The sequence below is a fragment of the Rhinopithecus bieti genome, unplaced genomic scaffold (genome assembly GCF_001698545.2).
Source record: "Rhinopithecus bieti isolate Rb0 unplaced genomic scaffold, ASM169854v2 scaffold_65275, whole genome shotgun sequence".
In the NCBI taxonomy this organism is placed as follows: Eukaryota; Metazoa; Chordata; class Mammalia; order Primates; family Cercopithecidae; genus Rhinopithecus; species Rhinopithecus bieti.
In genome coordinates this window covers 936,092-955,110 of record NW_016826376.1, presented here as the reverse complement: position 1 = coordinate 955,110, position 19,019 = coordinate 936,092, and the positions used below count along the sequence as shown (strand labels likewise).

General features: G+C 40.8%; 1 protein-coding gene across 1 annotated transcript in view; it reads left to right on the top strand.

The window, feature by feature from the left end:
• The first annotated feature begins 4,491 nt into the window (after nt 1-4,491).
• Nucleotides 4,492-19,019, top strand: part of MAP7 (microtubule associated protein 7) — a 153,399-nt gene continuing 138,871 nt past the window's right edge. Inside the window, exon 1 of the mRNA XM_017863425.1 lies at nt 4,492-4,877. Within this exon, the coding sequence (XP_017718914.1) occupies nt 4,745-4,877 (133 nt within the window). The 5' untranslated portion in view covers nt 4,492-4,744. The remainder of the gene's footprint in view (nt 4,878-19,019) is intronic.

Sequence of the window (19,019 nt, the reverse complement as noted above, 5' to 3'; positions counted from 1 at the left end):
AAAAAAAAAAAAAAAAAAGAATGTTGTGCCTTTATCGTCACAAAAGCCATCAGTAAGTGGCGTAATTCTAGGAAACTCTGAGGCTGCCCTTTAAGAATAGAGTGGCAAAGAACCAAATGGGAACCTTGTTCCTTAGTGGTTGTTTGATTCCATGTCAACCTGTGTTGGCTTTGTCATTTTCAAAATCATGCATAGGTTTTAAGTTGCGTAAAAATATTGTTAAAACTCCTGCTAGAAATAAATTGCAGTTTATCTTGGGGAGATGCATTAAATACTTAAAAGATTACTGAAGTCCGGGAGTTTTGAAGAATTAACCATCTCCTCGAACGTAGAAATGTGGAAAAGAATTTTGGAACTTCTGGACCCTGATGAAAAGTAAATAACTTATACATATGTGGAACTTGTAATTTACTGGTGACAGACCATTCAATCCGCAGTAATACTTTCTGATTTCAGCTCTAGCCCTTGAATAGTACAAATTAGGCTCTTTTTTCTTTCAATAATGTTTTCGTAAAGCTCACTGGGCTTTTAGAAAGGGAAATTTTAGATTTGTTTCTCACTGGTTAAGCAGATTTCTTGGATTCATTCATGGAGTGTGCTGTTTTCCAACTTTATGGTCACAGGAGTCTAGGAAGCATAAATGTGAACAGAAAGCTGACTCTATGTGTGTGTATGTGTATGCATGTGACTACATGTTAGTCTTTTATATAACGTTGTGACAGCTAGGCCCAACTCATGAGCTTACTTCCCCAACGATCAGCAAGTTTGACTCTGTTTCATATTCATCCAACTCACAGGTTGGACATAGGCCAGAGATGCCAACCAGCCAGGGTAGGAGGACAAAGAGACATAAATTTATTGTGGACTAAGTGGGTGGGGCCTGCAGTTGCTCAGGGGCCTGTGGGACTGTTTTAATTATAGTAGCTGAATGGTAGTGTTTTTACCCATACATGTGAATACATTTTAAAATTATAACACAGAATATTTTTACGCAATATAAAGCCAATCTAGTTGTAAAATCAACCCTGTTGCACAAGGCAGTGTCTCATTTCTCTCAAATTTGTACAAAGTCTCTATTAATACAACATTTATCACTTTAATGATTTAAACAAAGTAATTGCAAAACCTGACTGACTATTGGAGGGCTGCATGCCCATTTCCCACGGGGACTGATTTAAAAGCCTCTATATCTGCATGTGACGTGCAAGGATGCTTGTACCACATCTAATTGAAAATGCTCCTTAGTGCTGGAGAAGAGTTCAGGGGGCTGGGCGAGGTGGCTCATACCTATAATCCCAGCACTTTGAGAGGCCGAGGTAGGTGGATCACCTGAGGTCAGGAGTCAAAGACCAGCCTGGCCAACATAGTGAAACCCCATCTCTACTAAAAATACAAAAAAAAATTAGCCAGGCTTGGTGGTGGATGCCTGTAATCACAGCTACTCAGGAGGCTGAGGCAGGAAAATCACTTGAACCCAGGAGGCGGAGGTTGCAGTGAGCCGAGATTGTGCCACTGCCCTCCAGCCTGGCAACAGCGAGACTCCGTCTCGAAAGAGTTCAGGAATTCAGAGTAGTGTTTATTTTACTTTGGTGGATATTTAAATTTAAGGTCTCACCATACCCCTTTCCGTATTTGCCTTTGTTTTGGATCAGAACGTAAAAGGGAATTGGGAGAAGATGGTACTCACATCCCTATAGGGGCCAAGCCACAGTATTCCTGGAATTCCCCAAGAGCTAACCCTATATCCATTAAAGTTTGGGTGTGAAAATTTAAGAAACTAATCTCAAATGAATTTAGTCTTAAGTGAAAAATGTGTCCTTTATAAGGGGAGGAAGAAAATCCTTTATTGTTATTATTTGATCTTGTGGTGGTTGCTTTTTTGTGACAGTGATGCAACTAGTTGATGTTGGAGTCAGGATTTACAAGACAGCAGAAGAATAGGAGCATCTTGACTCGGTGGAGATGATCTGTTAGTTATTAGAGCAGCAGCTAGCTTTATTTGGAAAGTGTAAGCTGTATTTGGGTGACAAACATTTCTAAATGAAATTAGTCATTTGCTTAAGACATAGATTTTCATTTTCTTTACCAAAAGGTAGTTTCAAGTATACTTAATTTATATGTGGGTTTTTTTGTTATTCTTTTGCTTTTTTGTTTTGTTATGCTTTTGCTATTGTACATACTGACCTGATTCTCTTGAAGTAGAGGAAAGAAGTTAATGTGGATTTGAAAATATTTTCATTTCACAAATAGTATGATATTGATGTATATTACACCTATGTTTATTGATCATCTGATTAAAGAAAAATAATAGGAAATAACAAATGTCTCATTCAAGAATAAAAGTTTATAAATATAGAAAATTATGGAAGTATGTTACATTTACAATTTTTATTCTTTTTTTATTTCTTAATAAGATCTTGAATATTGGAGGCATGCCTCCTCCCTTTCCTTCCATCTCCACGTAAGTTGGAGAGAGATCTAGGATTCAAAAACATCTGGGTCAAGCATTTGTCATCAGGAGAAGCACTGGACTAGAAGGAAGGTGGTCTAAATTTTAATTGTAGACTTGGCGCCAACTAACATTTGACCTAGGAAAGAAATTTCATTCACTTCATGAGATTTGGCTTCCTTGCATGTAAAATGATGCTAACTCCCTTGTTTTCTCAGGCCCATTCAGCTCCAAAACTCCATTCTCTTTTATTCCAAAGACGCACTGCACAGATTGACACAATTTAAAATAAACTCTAAGACTGAAATTTCCTGCGTTTCTTCACGCCAGAGATCTAATAAATACATGCGAACTTAATTAAATCCACCAGCCTGTGGAGGGAGAAAGTTCTGAAGATTCATTTATTTGTTTCAGCATGTGTTTGCTTGCCATTTAGTGCATCCCCCAGCACCATGCTGGACAGTAAGAGTAGATACAAAGAAGTACTTCCTGATAGCGTTGATAGTTGAACTGGAAACACCTTGAAAATAATTACAAAGCAAAAAATGGACTAGCTACAGCAAACTATTATAAAGTATAATAATAGTTGGTATTTATTAAGCACTTCAAGTTGCTGGCACCACACTCATTTAATCCTCACCCTAATCCCATAAGGTAAATGATAGTCATCACCCCAATTTTACAGAGAAAATGGAGGCACCGAGAGAGTTAAGTGATTTGTCCAAAGTTACTGTTTCACACAAGAGATTTAGAGGGGATGTTTTACTTGCTTTAGACTCCCTTGGGTCCTCTCTTGGATAAGTAGGTTTAAGTACTGAGAAAAAGTAAGGGAGTAATTTGGGAGTGGGAGGATTGCTTTTGACTTGCTAAGCAGACTTGATTTTTATTAAAACGCAAAAGCAAAAAATTTTTTTTCTTAATTTGGGAGTTGGCGTGTTTTAATGTCATTTATTGTAAATTTTTTTTGGAGACAGCATACATTTTAAGCAGTCTAGAAGTGAAGAGTCTTACAGAGAGATAGCTTATTTCAGGAGAAAACAATAATCACATGATTCTGTGCTTTGAAGAAAACGATCCAGAAATAACTAAAATTGGGTCAAGTGTTGAGCATCGCTCAGCACCGCTGGTAGTGACTGCCCAGAGCGGTGGGGACTAAGGGTAGGGAGTGTGCTGGGTGTAATAGAGGCAGGTTTTTCTCCTTTGGAGAATTCCCAAGTATAGGTTCTGTCCTTGAAACTTGAGTTGCAGAGGAGACACTCCACATTGTGATCTCTGGTGGGAGCCAGCATAATTCTTCCCTTGCCTGTCTTCACCGGAGGGTTTCGGGGACATGGCACTGGTGGCCCTCGTGACCGGTGCTGCCAACCCTGTTTTTATACATGCTCTGGGGTGTTAAGAATGTCAGGAAAGTAAAGGGAGCTGCTCTGTGGGTACCAGCCATGCCTTCATTCATCCAGGGGCTTGCAAACATTGTTAGGATAGACAACCTGGCCCAGAAAAGAAGAAAAAGCCTTTCTTCCTCAGGCCTCTCTCTCCATACTGAGGAGTCTACTGCTGCTTGTGCAAGCAAAACTCTTTCTCCTCCCATCCTGCTGCTCTGCCGCTGAGAGGAAGAGGGAGCTGCCCAGCGGCCTCACGCAGTAACCCTCTGCTGGTGAGTTCCCAGAACCCAGCATCCTGCAAGCTGCGGCTTCTCAGCTGGGGAGATGGAGCCACTCTCCGCCCTCCTTGATTAGGATATGTCAGGGTTGTCAGGGCAACTGTTAACGGCAGCGTATCATATTTTCCCCTCTCTGCTGTGTGCTGAATATTTTACTGTGCGGTAGCAGGAAGAAGACTGGGAAAAGGTGCTGCAGCAGGAAGAAGCTGATTGAACAGGTTAGGCAGTGGTGGGAGGCATCAGACCCTGCGTGTTTTTAGTAGGGCTTTTCTGGAAAGTGTGTGTGTGTGTGTGTGTGTGTGTGTGTGTGTGTGTGTGCGCGCGCGCGCGTGCATGCATGCGCCTGAGCAATCACCAGCGCATGTGCCTGTCGGGGAGTCAGTGGGAGGGGGCTGGTAGGGGAGGTGGGGAAGCTGCTGCTAGGTGAGGGGAACTGCAGGGCCTCAGTTGCCAAGTGGCTGGTACTATCTGTCAGCTGTTTGCAAACTGTTTACCCATAGGGGATCTATTACAAGTGCTCAAATGAACAGGCAGCTTAGGAACTAGCAGCTTCCTGGGAGCTGCAATTACATAAGCATATAATTTTAATATAATAATAATTAAAAAAAAAAAAACAAAAAACAAGCAGCAGCAGTATGCCTGGATCAGCTACAGCTCTCCGACACGAGAGACTGAAGAAGACCAATGCAAGGCCAATTCCCCTTGGTTTATTCACCATTAATGAGGAAGATGAACAGCAAAAGAATGGAAATTCCAGAAGACCGAAAGGTATGCATTAGCTCCATCCTTTGGTCGGAGCCAGATCCAGCCCTTGTCTCCCACACTGCCTATAGAACGTTTTATAAACTGTGCTGCTCGTGCATGCTCCGGGGAGTGCTTGTGACCTCCTAGCACGGTTTGCTGGTAGTGTTTATACCCTCTGTAGGGCTGTATATGCATGAAATGGGAAACAGTTTTTGTAGATTTGGTATATTTCAGATCAGTTGCCTTTTTTGACTTAAACTCCTTTCTTGGCCTAGAGATCTTTAATTTTTCCCATGCTCCCTTCAACAGTGACCAGTCACTCTGTCCTCATCAAGAGGAGAAAATACTGAGTTATCAAGGTTTAAGCGAACATCTCCCCACCTTCCTTAGGTGCCTCAGATAATTTTTGCTTACTTTAATGAAGTGAGTTTCTGCTTTAAAGGGATGAGTTAAAGTGACTCAAGAGTGCAACCTTTTCTAGGCAAAGGGTCAAAATGTCACTTCTCTTTCTATACTAAAATGCCTACTAAAATGCCGAGAGTAAAGAGGGGCACAGCAAACATTGAGGGCGAATGTGGAGGGTGAAGCTAGGGAGCAGGGAGCAGATCATGAGGTTGTATAACTTCTGATGATAACTTTGTCACTGAATGCGTGTATGGCAGTTGAAACGCACAGGGTACAGAAAAGGGAAGTCTGACCCTTGTGTTGTTCTTTCACGGTATGAAAGGTAGCAGCAGCTTGCCAGCTTCTTGAGGGCCTGTGTACTGCATCATCGTCAGCATTGTCTCACAGCTGCCCTCCCAGGGCTGTAATTATCAGCCAGAGACAGCAACATCAGGCATTTTTGAAAAAGGGGCTTTAAGGCCTTTGTTTTATGTTTTCCAGCATCCTAAGTCTTGCTTTCCCTTCCCCAAAATATATAAGCTGTTCTTAAACAGATGGGTTATGAGTTTTCTTGCTTTTATGTGCTGATTAAATTTTAGCTTGCACTTAAATTATTCTGTCACTGAGATAGCAAATTTTCTTCTGTGATGCAGAGGTAGCATCACAAAGTAGAAAGCAAGTATTTAAGCAATGATAAAGTGAAGAGTGTTAAATGGAATCCAGTGTCTGAGGACTCCTGGTTTTCTTTTTCCTGGTTCTTGAATGAATCTTTCTTTGCTTTTCTTAAACATAATTGAAACTGTCTACATTAAATCCAAAAGCATATTACTTCATTTTTATGAGACTGTACACAGAAAAGTAGAATAATAAGTAGAATCTTACTACTGTAGTTGACTTTTATTTACTATCAGACCTGGCTCCTGAGAACCAAATGACCTCAGAATTCAAGTGATGCTATGACTGGAAGGTGACCTAATGTGATTCTTTTATTTGCCTGTGAATTAGATCGTTGAACCAGAGTGTGTTGCTGTGGATGAAAACTCAGGACTTCAAATTTTTAGCGGCAAATCATTTTGCCTCTGAAAAGTTGGTAACTTTTAAAATCAATGTGGATTTGTTGAATTGTTCCCATGGGGTATTTTTGGAAACATTCTTGATTTGTGGTACTTTTCCTTGCATGTCTTGGACAGTAACTTAAGATAACCATCCATTTTATTCTTAATAATTTTCTTTTCTTTTCGAGATGGAGTCTTGCTCTGTTGCCCAGGCTGGAGTACAGTGGCGCAATGTGAGCTCACTGCAACTTCTGCCTCCCAGGTTCAAGCAATTCTCCTGCCTCAGCTTCCCGAGTAGCTGGGATTACAGGCACCCGCCACCACGCCCAGCTAATTTCTTTTTGTATTTTTAGTAGAGATGGGGTTTCACCATTATTGGACAGGCTGGTCTCAAACTCCTGACCTTGTGATCCTCCCACCTCGGCCTCCCAAAGTGCTGGGATTACAGACGTGAGCCACCACGCCCTGTCCTCTTCTTAATAATTTTCTTGAATACCTCTTCCTGTCTCCTGTTGTTGTTTTTGTTCAGTTGCCTTTTAGTATTTTTTTAAAAGGAAGAGAAAGGGGAGGAAAGAAGATGCTTCTAAAACCTATTTATTTTGGCAACTTATGTAGCTTCTTGGATAAAAGAGACTTAATCAGGGAGTTTCTGACCCCCTACCATTTTTCTTTCTATCCCTACCCACAGTGGTGGGGAGGGCAAAGGTGGGTATTGGAGGAAGACTGAGAAAAAAAATCCTGTGCTGATAAGGATGTCCAAACTTTCTGTGGATCATCAGTTGTCTCTAGGACACATTCAATAAAATAACCAGATAACCCTGGGTATCTCTAATTATGCTCAGTGAATAAAATTATTGGCTTTGACTGAATTTTTCATTGGGTCCATCTTAACAATAGGAATATTCACTTTGTAGTCCAGCTTTGTTCCATGGAAAATGATGGAAATGTTCTGTATATGCACTGTCTAATACAATAGCCATTAGCCACAGCTGCAGAGCTTGAAATACAGCTAGTGCAACTGAGAAACAAAATTTTAGTTAAATAGCCACATGTGACTACCTTATTGGACAACACAGTTCTAGTCTGTAGAGCTGTTACGTTCTGAATTTGTGTCTTCTCTGGTTTGTTCGTCCTTACTGCTTCCTGGTGTTGGATATGGTTGGGTCCTGAAATGAATGTGGTTATTAAGAAGAACATCAAGGAGCAGACAGCCTCTTTACTGCATTAGAACACAGAAAACTGGATGTGTAGATAATTTCATTTTTCCTTTTCCACTTAAATGTTGTTGCACTGTTCTGATTATTATTATTATTACCAGTCACTAGTTGCCTGTATCATTTGTTGCACCTTTTAATGGACTATTTTTTTTCCCTTTTTATTTTTATTTTTTTCTTTAGAGACAGGGTCTTGCCCTGTTACCCAAGCTGGAGTCCAATGGCACGATCATAGCAGCCTCCAACTCCTGGGCTCAAGTGATCCTCCTGCCTCAACCCCCTTAATAGCTAGAATTACAGGCACATGCCACCACACCCAAGTAATTTTTTAAAAAGTTTTTTGTAGGGATGGGATCTTGCTGTGTTGCCCAGGTGATCTTGAACTCCTGTCTTCAAGTGATCCTCCCATCTTGGCTTCCCAAAGGGCCGGGATTACAGGCGTGAGTCACTGTGCTTGGCCATCTCTTATTTTCTATATCAATTATTCCCAAAGCATCATAGCAAGATGACATACAGATTATATTTTGTGTGTGACTATTATGATAGACAATCAGAAACTTTTCCCACCCCATGGCCTAATCTGCCAACTATACCCAAACCTGGTATCCGAACCTGGTCTTCATGCTTAGTATCCTTCTTTTTTTTTTTTTTTTTTCTTTTTTTTACTGGTAGTAAAGAAGTTTACCACCTAAATTTGATGAGTTGAATGTTTCCATTCAGGATTATCCTGGCTAATGATGAGTACCATCTTTTCAGGTACCATACTGTTGGGCAAACATCAAATAACTCAGTAAGAGTGAACGTGGAGATTACCATCTGGGTTTCTATGGTGGCTTCATAGTTATCTGGTGGGGTGGCAATAGTTTGTTTAGATGATAGACTAGATAAGTCTTGAAGAAGTGATTACTCTTCCATGTAATCAGTAGGAGTGTAATGTTTTACATACCTGACTGTTATTACCATAGTAATTAAATAGTCACTGGGAGCGAGCTGGGCTTATGCTGATACTCTTATACCTCAGAACCTCAAGCCTCCTTGTAATGCTGACTTCAGGACTGGCTTAGAAGAGACTGCTTAGGTGCTGCAGTAACTAAATGCCCTTGGATAGGTCTCAAGGCAAACGTGCCTTATGGTGAATTTTGCTGAGCACAGTGATTATTAAGTAATAAGGCGTTTTCCTCCTAAACCAGCATTTGTGAAATGCTCACTCTGTGGCAGATTGCTCTGCTGGGGTTTTTTGGAAGTAATGCAAAGATAATTGACATGGTTTCTGCTCACAGAAGTGCAGGAAGAAAAATATGTACAAATAATGCAAGAGTATAAATTGAAGTCAGGAAAGGAAGAGGATGAGGGTGGTGGAAATGTTAAGTATGTGCCAACTGTGAAGACATTGGCCTCAAGATTTTAATCTGAAACAGAACGTTTAAGGGATATAGACTCCTATCCCATCCCAAATGTCTGGCTGAGGTTGAAGACCTCAGACATTAAAGGCGGGAGCATAGAGTAATGGGCAAAGCATCTTTTAAATGTCATTATAGAAGCGAGACATCCACACAATGTTTACCTGCAGATAGACACTTCTAGAGGCTTCATGACTATTACACAATATATTTTACAACTTCTGCTTTGTAATGGTCTCCTGACCCATTCTGTGAACTGCCTAAAGCAGTCATCTGATTGACTTTATACTCCTGTCTTGTTTTTATATAAAACCTGATTGATGTGCAGCTCTAATACTAAATTTACTCATGAGACTTGACTCTAAATGACTTTTACTTGATTTTATCAAAATTATCATCTCCCTCAAAAGACGAAAGACTCATCACTCTTCTAGGTGAATCATGGTCTTCCTGCTTTCAGTCTTTCCTCTTTCCAACCCATCCTCCATAGCATGCCTCTATGACATCTTTCCAATGGGAATATCTGCGCATTAGAAATAAACTCCTCAGTGAAACAGAGGTCTTGACTAGCAGTCTTGGAGCCGTATTTAGTCTATAGCTATGTTTATTTGTCTCCTGCAGGTGTTTATGAGTCAACATTTAGAAACTGATTTTTTGATAATCTGGATTTTAACTTCCCTTGAAAAATTGGAAGACACAGCCACTCTTGTCGTCTTCCCAGCAGTCATCAGCTGGAGCGAAGTAGCAGCTGTCACCATAGCTATAGACAGGTCCTGCGTGCTCCAGGGCCCCTCTTCTAGGATATGCATTACATGGCCTGCCTCAGTTATCTGCATTACCGTAGTCATTGCTTTTGTGACCCCTGACCTAAGGAATAGTCCAAGCCCCTTAGCATGGCACCTAGACTACCTGCCAGCTGGTCCCTTTTTCCCTTTCCATCCTCTTTCCTGCCACTCTTTGCACTTTGTGCTCCAGCAGCACCAAAGTACTTGTTGCATTTGCCTGCTCCGTCATGTTCTTGTATGCCTCTGTGTCCTACTCATGCTCATCTGTCCATTTTCCTCATCTTTCTTTCTCATTTGGATAACTCTGACTTACTCTGTAGAATCAGATCACATGGCATCTTCTCCAGACTTTCCTTGGGTGCCATCTCCAGGAAACCGCCTCTCTTGCTCCCAGCCTCCTCATTCCTGGCACAAAGGGCAGCCCCTCGCTGTGCTCCTTCGGCACTAGAAGTCCTGTACTGACTTCAGCCCTGACACTTACTTCAGTGTAATGAAATCATCCATGCACACATCCATGCCCTTCCTTCCTACAAACACTGTAAGCGTTGTAAGGGCCAGGACTCATCCTTTTTATACCCTGTACCTTCCAGAGTACATGGAACATTATGAAACAAAGGCAAATTTAACACTTAAAATAACTTTTACAGATTCTGAAAGTCTTCATAATATAGGAATTCTAAGAAATGTTGATAGCATTAGAATTGTCCTTTCAAGGTAACTACTTGGAAAGAGACAATTCTGTGTTTGATACATTAATCATATTGCTCTCCAACAAACTGCATTTGTCTAATAGTATACCAGAGATTATCTCTTTGTTGTCTTCTTCTCCTCTTTTTTTTTTTTTTTTTTGAGGGAGACAAACTCTTGCTCTGTCTTTCAGGCTGACGTGCAGTGGTACAATTATGGCTCACTGCAACTTTGAACTCCTGGGCTCAAGTGATCCTCCTCAGCCTTCCAAGTAGCTTGCAACTAGAGGTGCACACCACCACACTTGGCTGTTTTTTTTCTTTTAATTTGTAGAGGTGGGGTCTCGCTTTGTTGCGTAGGCTGGTCTCCAACTCCTGGGCTCAGGTGACCCCCACACCTTGATGTCCCAAAGTGCTGGGATTGCAGGAGTGAGCCACTGCACCCAACCCTGTTTTGGTGTTTTCTGTCATGCTATTCATTTTTCTGTGGTGGAAAAACAAAGGTATATAGCTATAAGGTGCTATTAATTGACCACTTTGTGAATATCAAGGTTAATAATACGTTCTGTCCCTTTTGTTAGCTAATCGTAGATTAAATTGTAAAGAAATACAACTTCTTCTTGAGATCAGGACACAGTGGTTCTGAGAAACTGTACTCCCCCACCCCCACTTGGTTAAAATGTGTATTTCTGGAGCCTGCAGCGACTTCTCTTCTTTTGGCTTTTCCACCATAAAGGTAGAATTTCCTCCAGTTAAGGTTTCCAAATGCAATATAATCTAGTGTTTATCATTTATATTCCTATTGGATAGGTGATGATCTAGCAACTGTAATGTCCTTTTCTAAGTCATGAATCTTTTTGTTTTCCAAGAGGAGTCTTAGAATAAGAAATGTGAATGCCTCTATAGAATCATTCTCATACATTTCCTTGTTTCTTTTTCTCTTTTGTTCTGTAAGGCTTGCACCATTGTCTTCCCAGTGTCCTTATGTGTGGCATTTTAGGGCTAGGCAAATGGTTTTAGCTGTAAAACTTAACAGCTAGGGAGGCAAAAATATATTTTAGGACAACGGTATCAAAGATCCTTATTTTGAGGAGGAAATCTTGAGGTCAAATTGATTGGCATAAATTTTTATTTGCTGAAGAGATCTTAAATGTAATATTTTATTCAAAATATTTATATAAAAATAATAGGGGATGGAGCAAGGACCACATCATCTAATGTATGTCTTGTACTCATTGGATTCTCTGTAACTATTGAATAAAAGAATACAGCTGTTCCTTAGGCATTCTGTGTTATATAAGTAAGAATTACCACATACATTACTGTGTACAAGAGGAACATGATTTAACCTGTGTTTATTATCCAAAGTTTTTGTATAGTGAGGTACAATATAAAATGTAATTTGCTTGCTGTATAAAACTAAAAGACTGAAAAATTGTGTGCCTGTTTCCAGAGCTATAATTGATGGAGCTAAAAGAGCTGACTCCTCCAATCATAGGAACCAAACACAATTAAGTATTTGCTTAGAGCCTCCTGGCTGATAACTCTTAGATATTATTTATTAAAAGATTATAGTCTGAGTTTGAATTGAATGTCCATTTCCATTAACATCCGTGTGTCTCCAAGAGCAACTTTAATTTGTTGTTACAGAAATTATCCATGTGGCTCCAGGCACCTTGACTATGTTTTCCATTTAGCAGAAACTTAACAGCAATGAAAATGATTTTACCGAGAGACTTCATCTTAATTCTCAGATCATCTAGACATTTAGGAAAAACCCACTTTATGTTACACCTTCCATATGTTATGTTACGTTTATGTTCTAGATTTGCCAATTCAGAAGATAAGTCATGCCCCATTATACCCCAGACTCAGATGCAGAGGCCCAAAGTGTGTCACAGATGGACATAAGGCACTGTTTGAAATATTTACCAGAGCACCATTTGACATTTATGCTAACTGTAAAATGCAGGGGTTTTTTTGTTTGTTTGTTTTGTTTTTCCAGGCTATCTGCCCAGCATTGGTTTGTTAGTAAGAACATTCTCACAGAATCTTTCTGGATTCCAAAGAATTTACAATCCCAGGTCCAGTGTGGAGTGGGAATGACGTTCAGGAATATAGACCAAGAAAAATTATCTTAACAGTTTTGATCTTGAATATATATGGTTTCCCCAAAACATAGAACTTCATTCTAAGTTAAAGCTGCAGGCCTAATAAAGTAGTAAAAATATATTAAAATACCAAGATTCAGCAGAATCTGTCATTCTAAAATCATTATTGAGAACAACAGTATAGAGGCTCGAGCCACCTCTGTACTCCTAATAGGATTGCTTTCAAGGTCACTAGCTGAGTGCATGACCAAGAGGTGTCTTGGAGTTGGGCAGGAGGGAAGAGAGTTGGAATCTCTATTAGCCCCTTTTAAAAACTTCCCAAACAATGTAGCTTAAGATCTAAGTAAAAATGCAACTTTAAGAGAAGTTACCCCCTTATAAACCAGTTGTCGTCTCTGAGCCCCAATGTAGAACTATAGGAATTGAGAACCAGCCACTATCAGGGATATCAGTTTACATAGTGGGAAAATAGGATACTAGGAAAGTTTCACCATGTTCACTAGTAGTGAGTGGCCACAGGTCCAAGTTTGCCACAGTTATTAGAAATCCAGGCTATATTTGGTGTGAGAAACTGTGAAAAAAGTGCTTAGAAAAAAGTGATAGAAAAAGTGCTACGTGTGGAAGTATGCACATTACTGTTGTTAATATTTAAACTTTCTAAGCCTCAGATTCTCATCTGTGAAATGAGATGAAAATCATACTCACAGGTGATGGTGAGTATTAGAGAGAATACATAGCACTTACCTTATTATCTGGAAAATAATTGGAGCTCATTATATGACAATTATAATATTGGTAATTTATAACCAAATGTCTCACATTTTCTGATAACTTCTACTGACATGTTCTGTTGGGAGGATGGCCTGGCGGAAAGACCATCATCATGCTTGTCTGTGCCAGACCTTAACCAGTCTCTTTTTTTAGAGATATTTTCCCTAATCTAATTTCTTTCTTTAACTTGCTTGTGAGTGAAAATTTCTAGGAAGGCTCCCCCCTTTCTTGTGTCGTTTCAGTCACTTTCCTACCATAGGCGTATGTGACTGGTCCTTGTTCTGTGTTTGCTCATGTGAATCAGAAGTCCTAGCTGCCAGGTAGATTGCTCATGCAGTACCCTGTAATTTTGTTGTGTTAAATGAAGGAAATAAATTGCCATTATGTCAAATCACTTCACGTGTTATTTTAAATATGATTAAGGGAGTGTACATGTTATTCCTTGGGATTAATGGAAACCTCTGATCTGCCTTAATCAGGGAACAATAGCAGTGATCGTCTGCCATTTTAAAACCCAATTCAAAAGGATTTTTTTTTTTTTTTTGGCAAGGGTTTTTTTTTTTCCTTCTGATGTGGGGTGTGCGTGTGCGCTCATGTGCATGTACGTGAGTTGCTTGATGGCAATGTCCTAGGCTAGTGGACAGGTTTCTGCCAGTGGTTGAGATTATGGATGCTTACACTGGGGATGCCAAATGTATCCAGGCTTATTTTATGCAGGCTTATTTTCACATACTTATTTTCAGCACCAAGACTTCTTATTCTAAGTATGATTAGCCATCTTTTCTTTCAGTGCTTCTTGTTTCTCTGTGCTAGTCTTGTTTTGTTCTCTAGTCACTCAGAAGTAAGTGCTATGAACACTTATGGTGGAGAAAGCCTCAAATTAAATGTTATTTGCTGCTATAATTGAACATATATATGCCAGCGGATCTGTGTCCTGGTACAGTAGATTCTGTCTCGCTTGGAGCTCTTCCCTCTACCTGGTATGTACTTCTGCTGCTTCTCCTCTTTCCACTTCACTCTTCCTGGTCAACACCTACTTGTCCTTCAGTTTAAATGTCATTTCCTTCGCCAGGCATGGTGGCTTATGCCTCTAATTCTAGTGCTTTGGGAGGTCAGAGTGGGAGGATCATTTGAGCCTGGGAGTTCAAGAACAGCCCTGGCAACAGAGACTCTACAAAAAATACAAAAATTAGCCAGGTGTGGTGGTGTGCGTCTGTAGTCTCAGCTACTCCGGAGACTGAGGTGGGAGAATCCCCTGAGCCCAAGGAGGACAAGACTGCAGTGAGCCATGATCGTAGCACTATACTCTAGCCTGTACAGCAGAGTGAGACCGTGTCTCAAAAAAAAGAAAAAACAATTTGTCATTTCCCTAAGGATGTCCCCAGACCAAGCTAGTCTCAGATTCTAGGCCCTTTCTTACTCCAGGCAAATTGTGTATTAAGTGTTTGCTGAGTCGTTGTTTATTGTCTGTCTCCTCAACTAGACAGAGCTTCCAGAAAACAGTGAATATGTCTGTCAGATTCACACTGTGCCCCCAGCACCTAATATAGAGTCTAGTATGCACATACTTTCTTTTATTGTGCTTCACAGATACTGCATTTTTTTACAAATTGAAGGTTTGTGGCAACCCTATATCAAGCAAGTCTGTTGGCGCCATTTTTCCAATAGCATGTGCCTACTTCTCATCTCTGTGTCACATATTGGTAATTCTTGCAATATTTCAAACTTTTTCATTGTTATCATGATGCCGTATTGGCCAGTCTGATCTCAAACTACTGACCTCAGGTGATCCTCCCACCTCGGCTTCCCAAAGTGCTGGGATTACAGGCATGAGCCACTTAACAAATATTGTGTGTGTTCTGACTACTCCACCAACCAAGCCATTTCTGTCTGTCTCTCATTCCTCAGGCCTCCCTATTCTTTGAGACATGACAATTTTGAAATGAAGTTAACTAATAACTTTACAATGGTCCCTAATCTAAGTGTTCAAGTGAAGAATTACATGCCTCTCACTTTAAATCAAAAGCTAGAAATGATTAAGCCTAGTGAGGGAAGGCATGTTGAAAGCCTAGATAGGCCGAGAGCTAGGCCTCTTGCACCAACCAGCCAAGATGTGAATGCAGAGGAAAAGTTCTTAAAGGAAGCGAAAAGTGCTACCCTGGTAAACACACAAAAGATAAGAAAGCGAAACATTCTGAATGCTGATACAGAGAAGGTTCGAGTGGTCTGGATAGAAGATCAAACCAGTCACATGTTCATTAAGCCAAAGCTTAATCTAGAACAAGGACCCTAACTCTCTTCAATTTGGGGAAGGCCGAGAGGTGAGGGAACTGCAGAAAAAAAGTTTGAAACTAGCAGAGGATGGTCATGAGGTTTAAGGAAAGAAACTGTCTCCGTAATATAAAAGCACAAGGTGAAGCAGCAAGTGCTGATGGGGAAGCTGCAGCAAGTTATCCAGATCTTGCTAAGGTAATTGATGAAGGTGACTACACTAAACAACAGAGTTTCAATGGAGATGAAATAGCCTTCTGTTGGAAGAAGATGCCATCTAGGATGTTGATAACCAGAGAGTCAAAGTCAATGCCTGGCTTCAAAGGATAGGCTGAATCTCTTGTTAGGGGATAATACAGCTGGGTCATTGCAATCATTGACTTGGAGTTGAAGTCAATGCTCATTTGCCATTCTGAAAATTCTAAGACCCTTAAGAATTATGCTAAATCTACTCTATGTGTGCTCTGTCAGTGGAAAAACAAAGCCTGGATGACAGCACGTCTGTTTATAGCATGGTGTACTGACTATTTTAAGCCCACTATTGAGACCCACTGCTTAGGAGAAAAAATTTCTTTCAAAATATTACTGCTCATTGACAATGTACCAGGTCACCCAAGAACTCTGATGGAGATGGACAAAGAAGATTAATTTTGTTTTCTTTTTCTTTTCTTTCTTTCTTTCTTTCTTTTTTTTTTTTTTTTTGAGACAGAGTCTTGCTCTGTCACCCAGGCTGGAGTGCAGTGATCTCAGCTCACTGTAACCTCTGCCTCCTGGGTTCAAGTGATTCTCCTGCCTCAGCCTCCCAAGTAGCTGGGATTATAGGTGTACACCACCACACCTGGCCAACTTTTTGTAATTTTTAGTGGAGACAGTGTCTCATGTTGGCCAGGCTAGTCTCGAACTCCTGACCTCAAATGATTCACTTGACTTGGCTTCCCAACGTGCTGGGATTACAGGCATGAGCCACTACACCCAGCCACAAGGAGGTTAATGTTGTTTTCATGCCTGCTATCACAACATCCATTTTGTAGTCCATGGACCAAGGAATAATTTTGACTTCCAAGTCTTATCACTTAAGAAATATATTTTGTAAGGTTATGGTTGCCATAGATAGTGATTCCTCTGATGGATCTGGGCAAAGAAAATTGAAAACCTTATGGAAAGGATTCACCATTGCAGATGCCATTAAGAACATTTGTGATATGGCCAGGCGTGGTGGCTCACGCCTATAATCCCAGCACTTTGGGAGGCCGAGGTGGGCGGATCACGAAGTCAGGAGCTCGAGACCATCCTGGCTAACACGGTGAAACCCCGTCTCTACTAAAAATGCAAAAAATTAGCCGAGCGTGGTGGCAGGTGCCTGTAGTCCCAGCTACTCGGGAGGCTGAGGCAGGAGAATGGCGAGAACCCGTGATATATGGAGGCAGGTTGGTTGCCAAACCCCTGTTGACTCCAGTGGTGATGGCACCAGGTTCAAGAGGCTGAAGAAGAGACCCAGAGCCAGCGAATGAGACATGGGTTTTACTGGGGACTTACATACAGGTGAGAGAGTCCAGTGGTTGCAGACTGGGCAAAACCACCACCACCACTTGCAGAACACATGCAGTTTATATAACATTTTCACTTAACACCCTCCCTCTAGCAACTTCCACTTGGCAAACCTCATTTAACCCAAAACAATGGGCCGTGATCCCCTGTATGGCCCATGTTCCATAGGATGCATCTGGGCTGCAGGTGTTCCTCATAGACAAGGAATGGATCTCTGAGTTGGTCACTTCTGGATTCCTCAGCTCAGACTTCTAAATACACATTGAGGTGCCTCTGCCATACAGGGTCATTCTCAGGGTGTACTCAGGTCGCATTATCACTGTCGGTGTGTCTACCATACAAAACTCAAAATATCAACATTAACAGGTGTTTGGAGGCAGTTGATTCCAACCTTCATGAATGACTTTGAGAGGTTTAAGACTTCGGTAGAGGAAGTAACTGCAGATGTGGTGGAAATGGCAAGAGAACTGGAATTAGAAGTAGAGCCTGAAGATGTGACTGACGTGCTGCAATTCCATGATAAAACTTGAACAGATTAGTTTCTTCTTATGGATGAACAACGTAAGTGGTGTCTTGAGATGGAATAGATGGTGAAGATGCTGTGAACATTGTTGAAATGACAAAGGATTTAGAATATTACATAAGCTTAGTTGATAAAGCAGCAGCAGGGTTTGAGAGGATAGAGTCCATTTTTGAAAAAAGTTCTGTGGATGAAATGCTATCAAACAACATTGCAGACAATAGAGAAATAAATCATGAAAGGAAGAGTTCATGGACTTGGCAAATTTCATTGCTATCTTACTTTAAGATGTTGCAACTGAGTGCAGTGGTTCATGCCTATAATCCCAGTGCTTTGAGAAGCAGAGGCAGGAGGATCACTTGAACCCGGGGTTTGAGACCAGACTGGGCAACACAGTGAGACCCTGCCTCTACCAAAAAAAAAAAGAAAAAAAAAAACCTAGCTGGGTGTGGTATCACAACCTATAGTCCTAGCAACTTGAGAGGCTGATGCAGAAGGATCATTTGAACCTGAGAGGTCAAGACTGCAGTGACCTGTGGTTGTGTTACTGCACTGCAGCCTGGGCAACAGAGTGAGACCCTTTCAAAAAAAAAAAAAAAAGGAAGTAAATTGCCGCAGCACTCCAACCTTCAGTGACCACCATCCTTATCAGTCAGCAGCCATCAACATGGAAGCAAGACCCTCCACCAGCAGAAAGATTACAACTCACTAAAGGCTCCAATAATTCTTTGCAATTTTTAGCAATCAAGTAGTTTTTAATGAAGTTATATACACTGTTTTAGGACATAGTGTTGCACACTTAATAGACTACAGTGTAATGAAAACATAACTTTTGTATGCACTGTGAAACAAAAAAAATGTGTATGACTTGCTTTATTGCAATATTTGCTTTATTGGAGTGGTCTGGAACTGAACCGGCAGTATTCTGTGGTATGCTTTGTTGAGGCTTCCTGAATCTTCATTACATGAACAGGTGTCACAACCCAGATAAAAAGTTGACAAGAATACATCCAACAATTTTTTACATCCATAATAGTCTTAGAAACTGTGGTATTTACTTTTCCCACTGAAACAGTTCTGTTTTTCTGTTGAGCTGTTCTATAGAACTTGAAGGAAATTATTTCTAGGTGCTGATTCAAGACCTCTCCATGGGTGCTAAGCCAGATGGCAGAAGCCCAAATCTGGTTCCTCATGAGATAACCGATTGGAGGCAACACACTCTGGCCCTCCCAGACAGAGAATGAGACAGCACAGCTGAACATTCCAGGGTCCAGGACTTTGTTCTGAATCTAGCAAAGGCCTGAAGATGTCAGATCAATCACCACCCTGCCTGGTGATAATGACAGTGACTTTTGTATTAATGACCTTTGTCCACTAGCCTTCATGCAGGGATGACTTGTTTGTTTTCGGCCGGGACATTG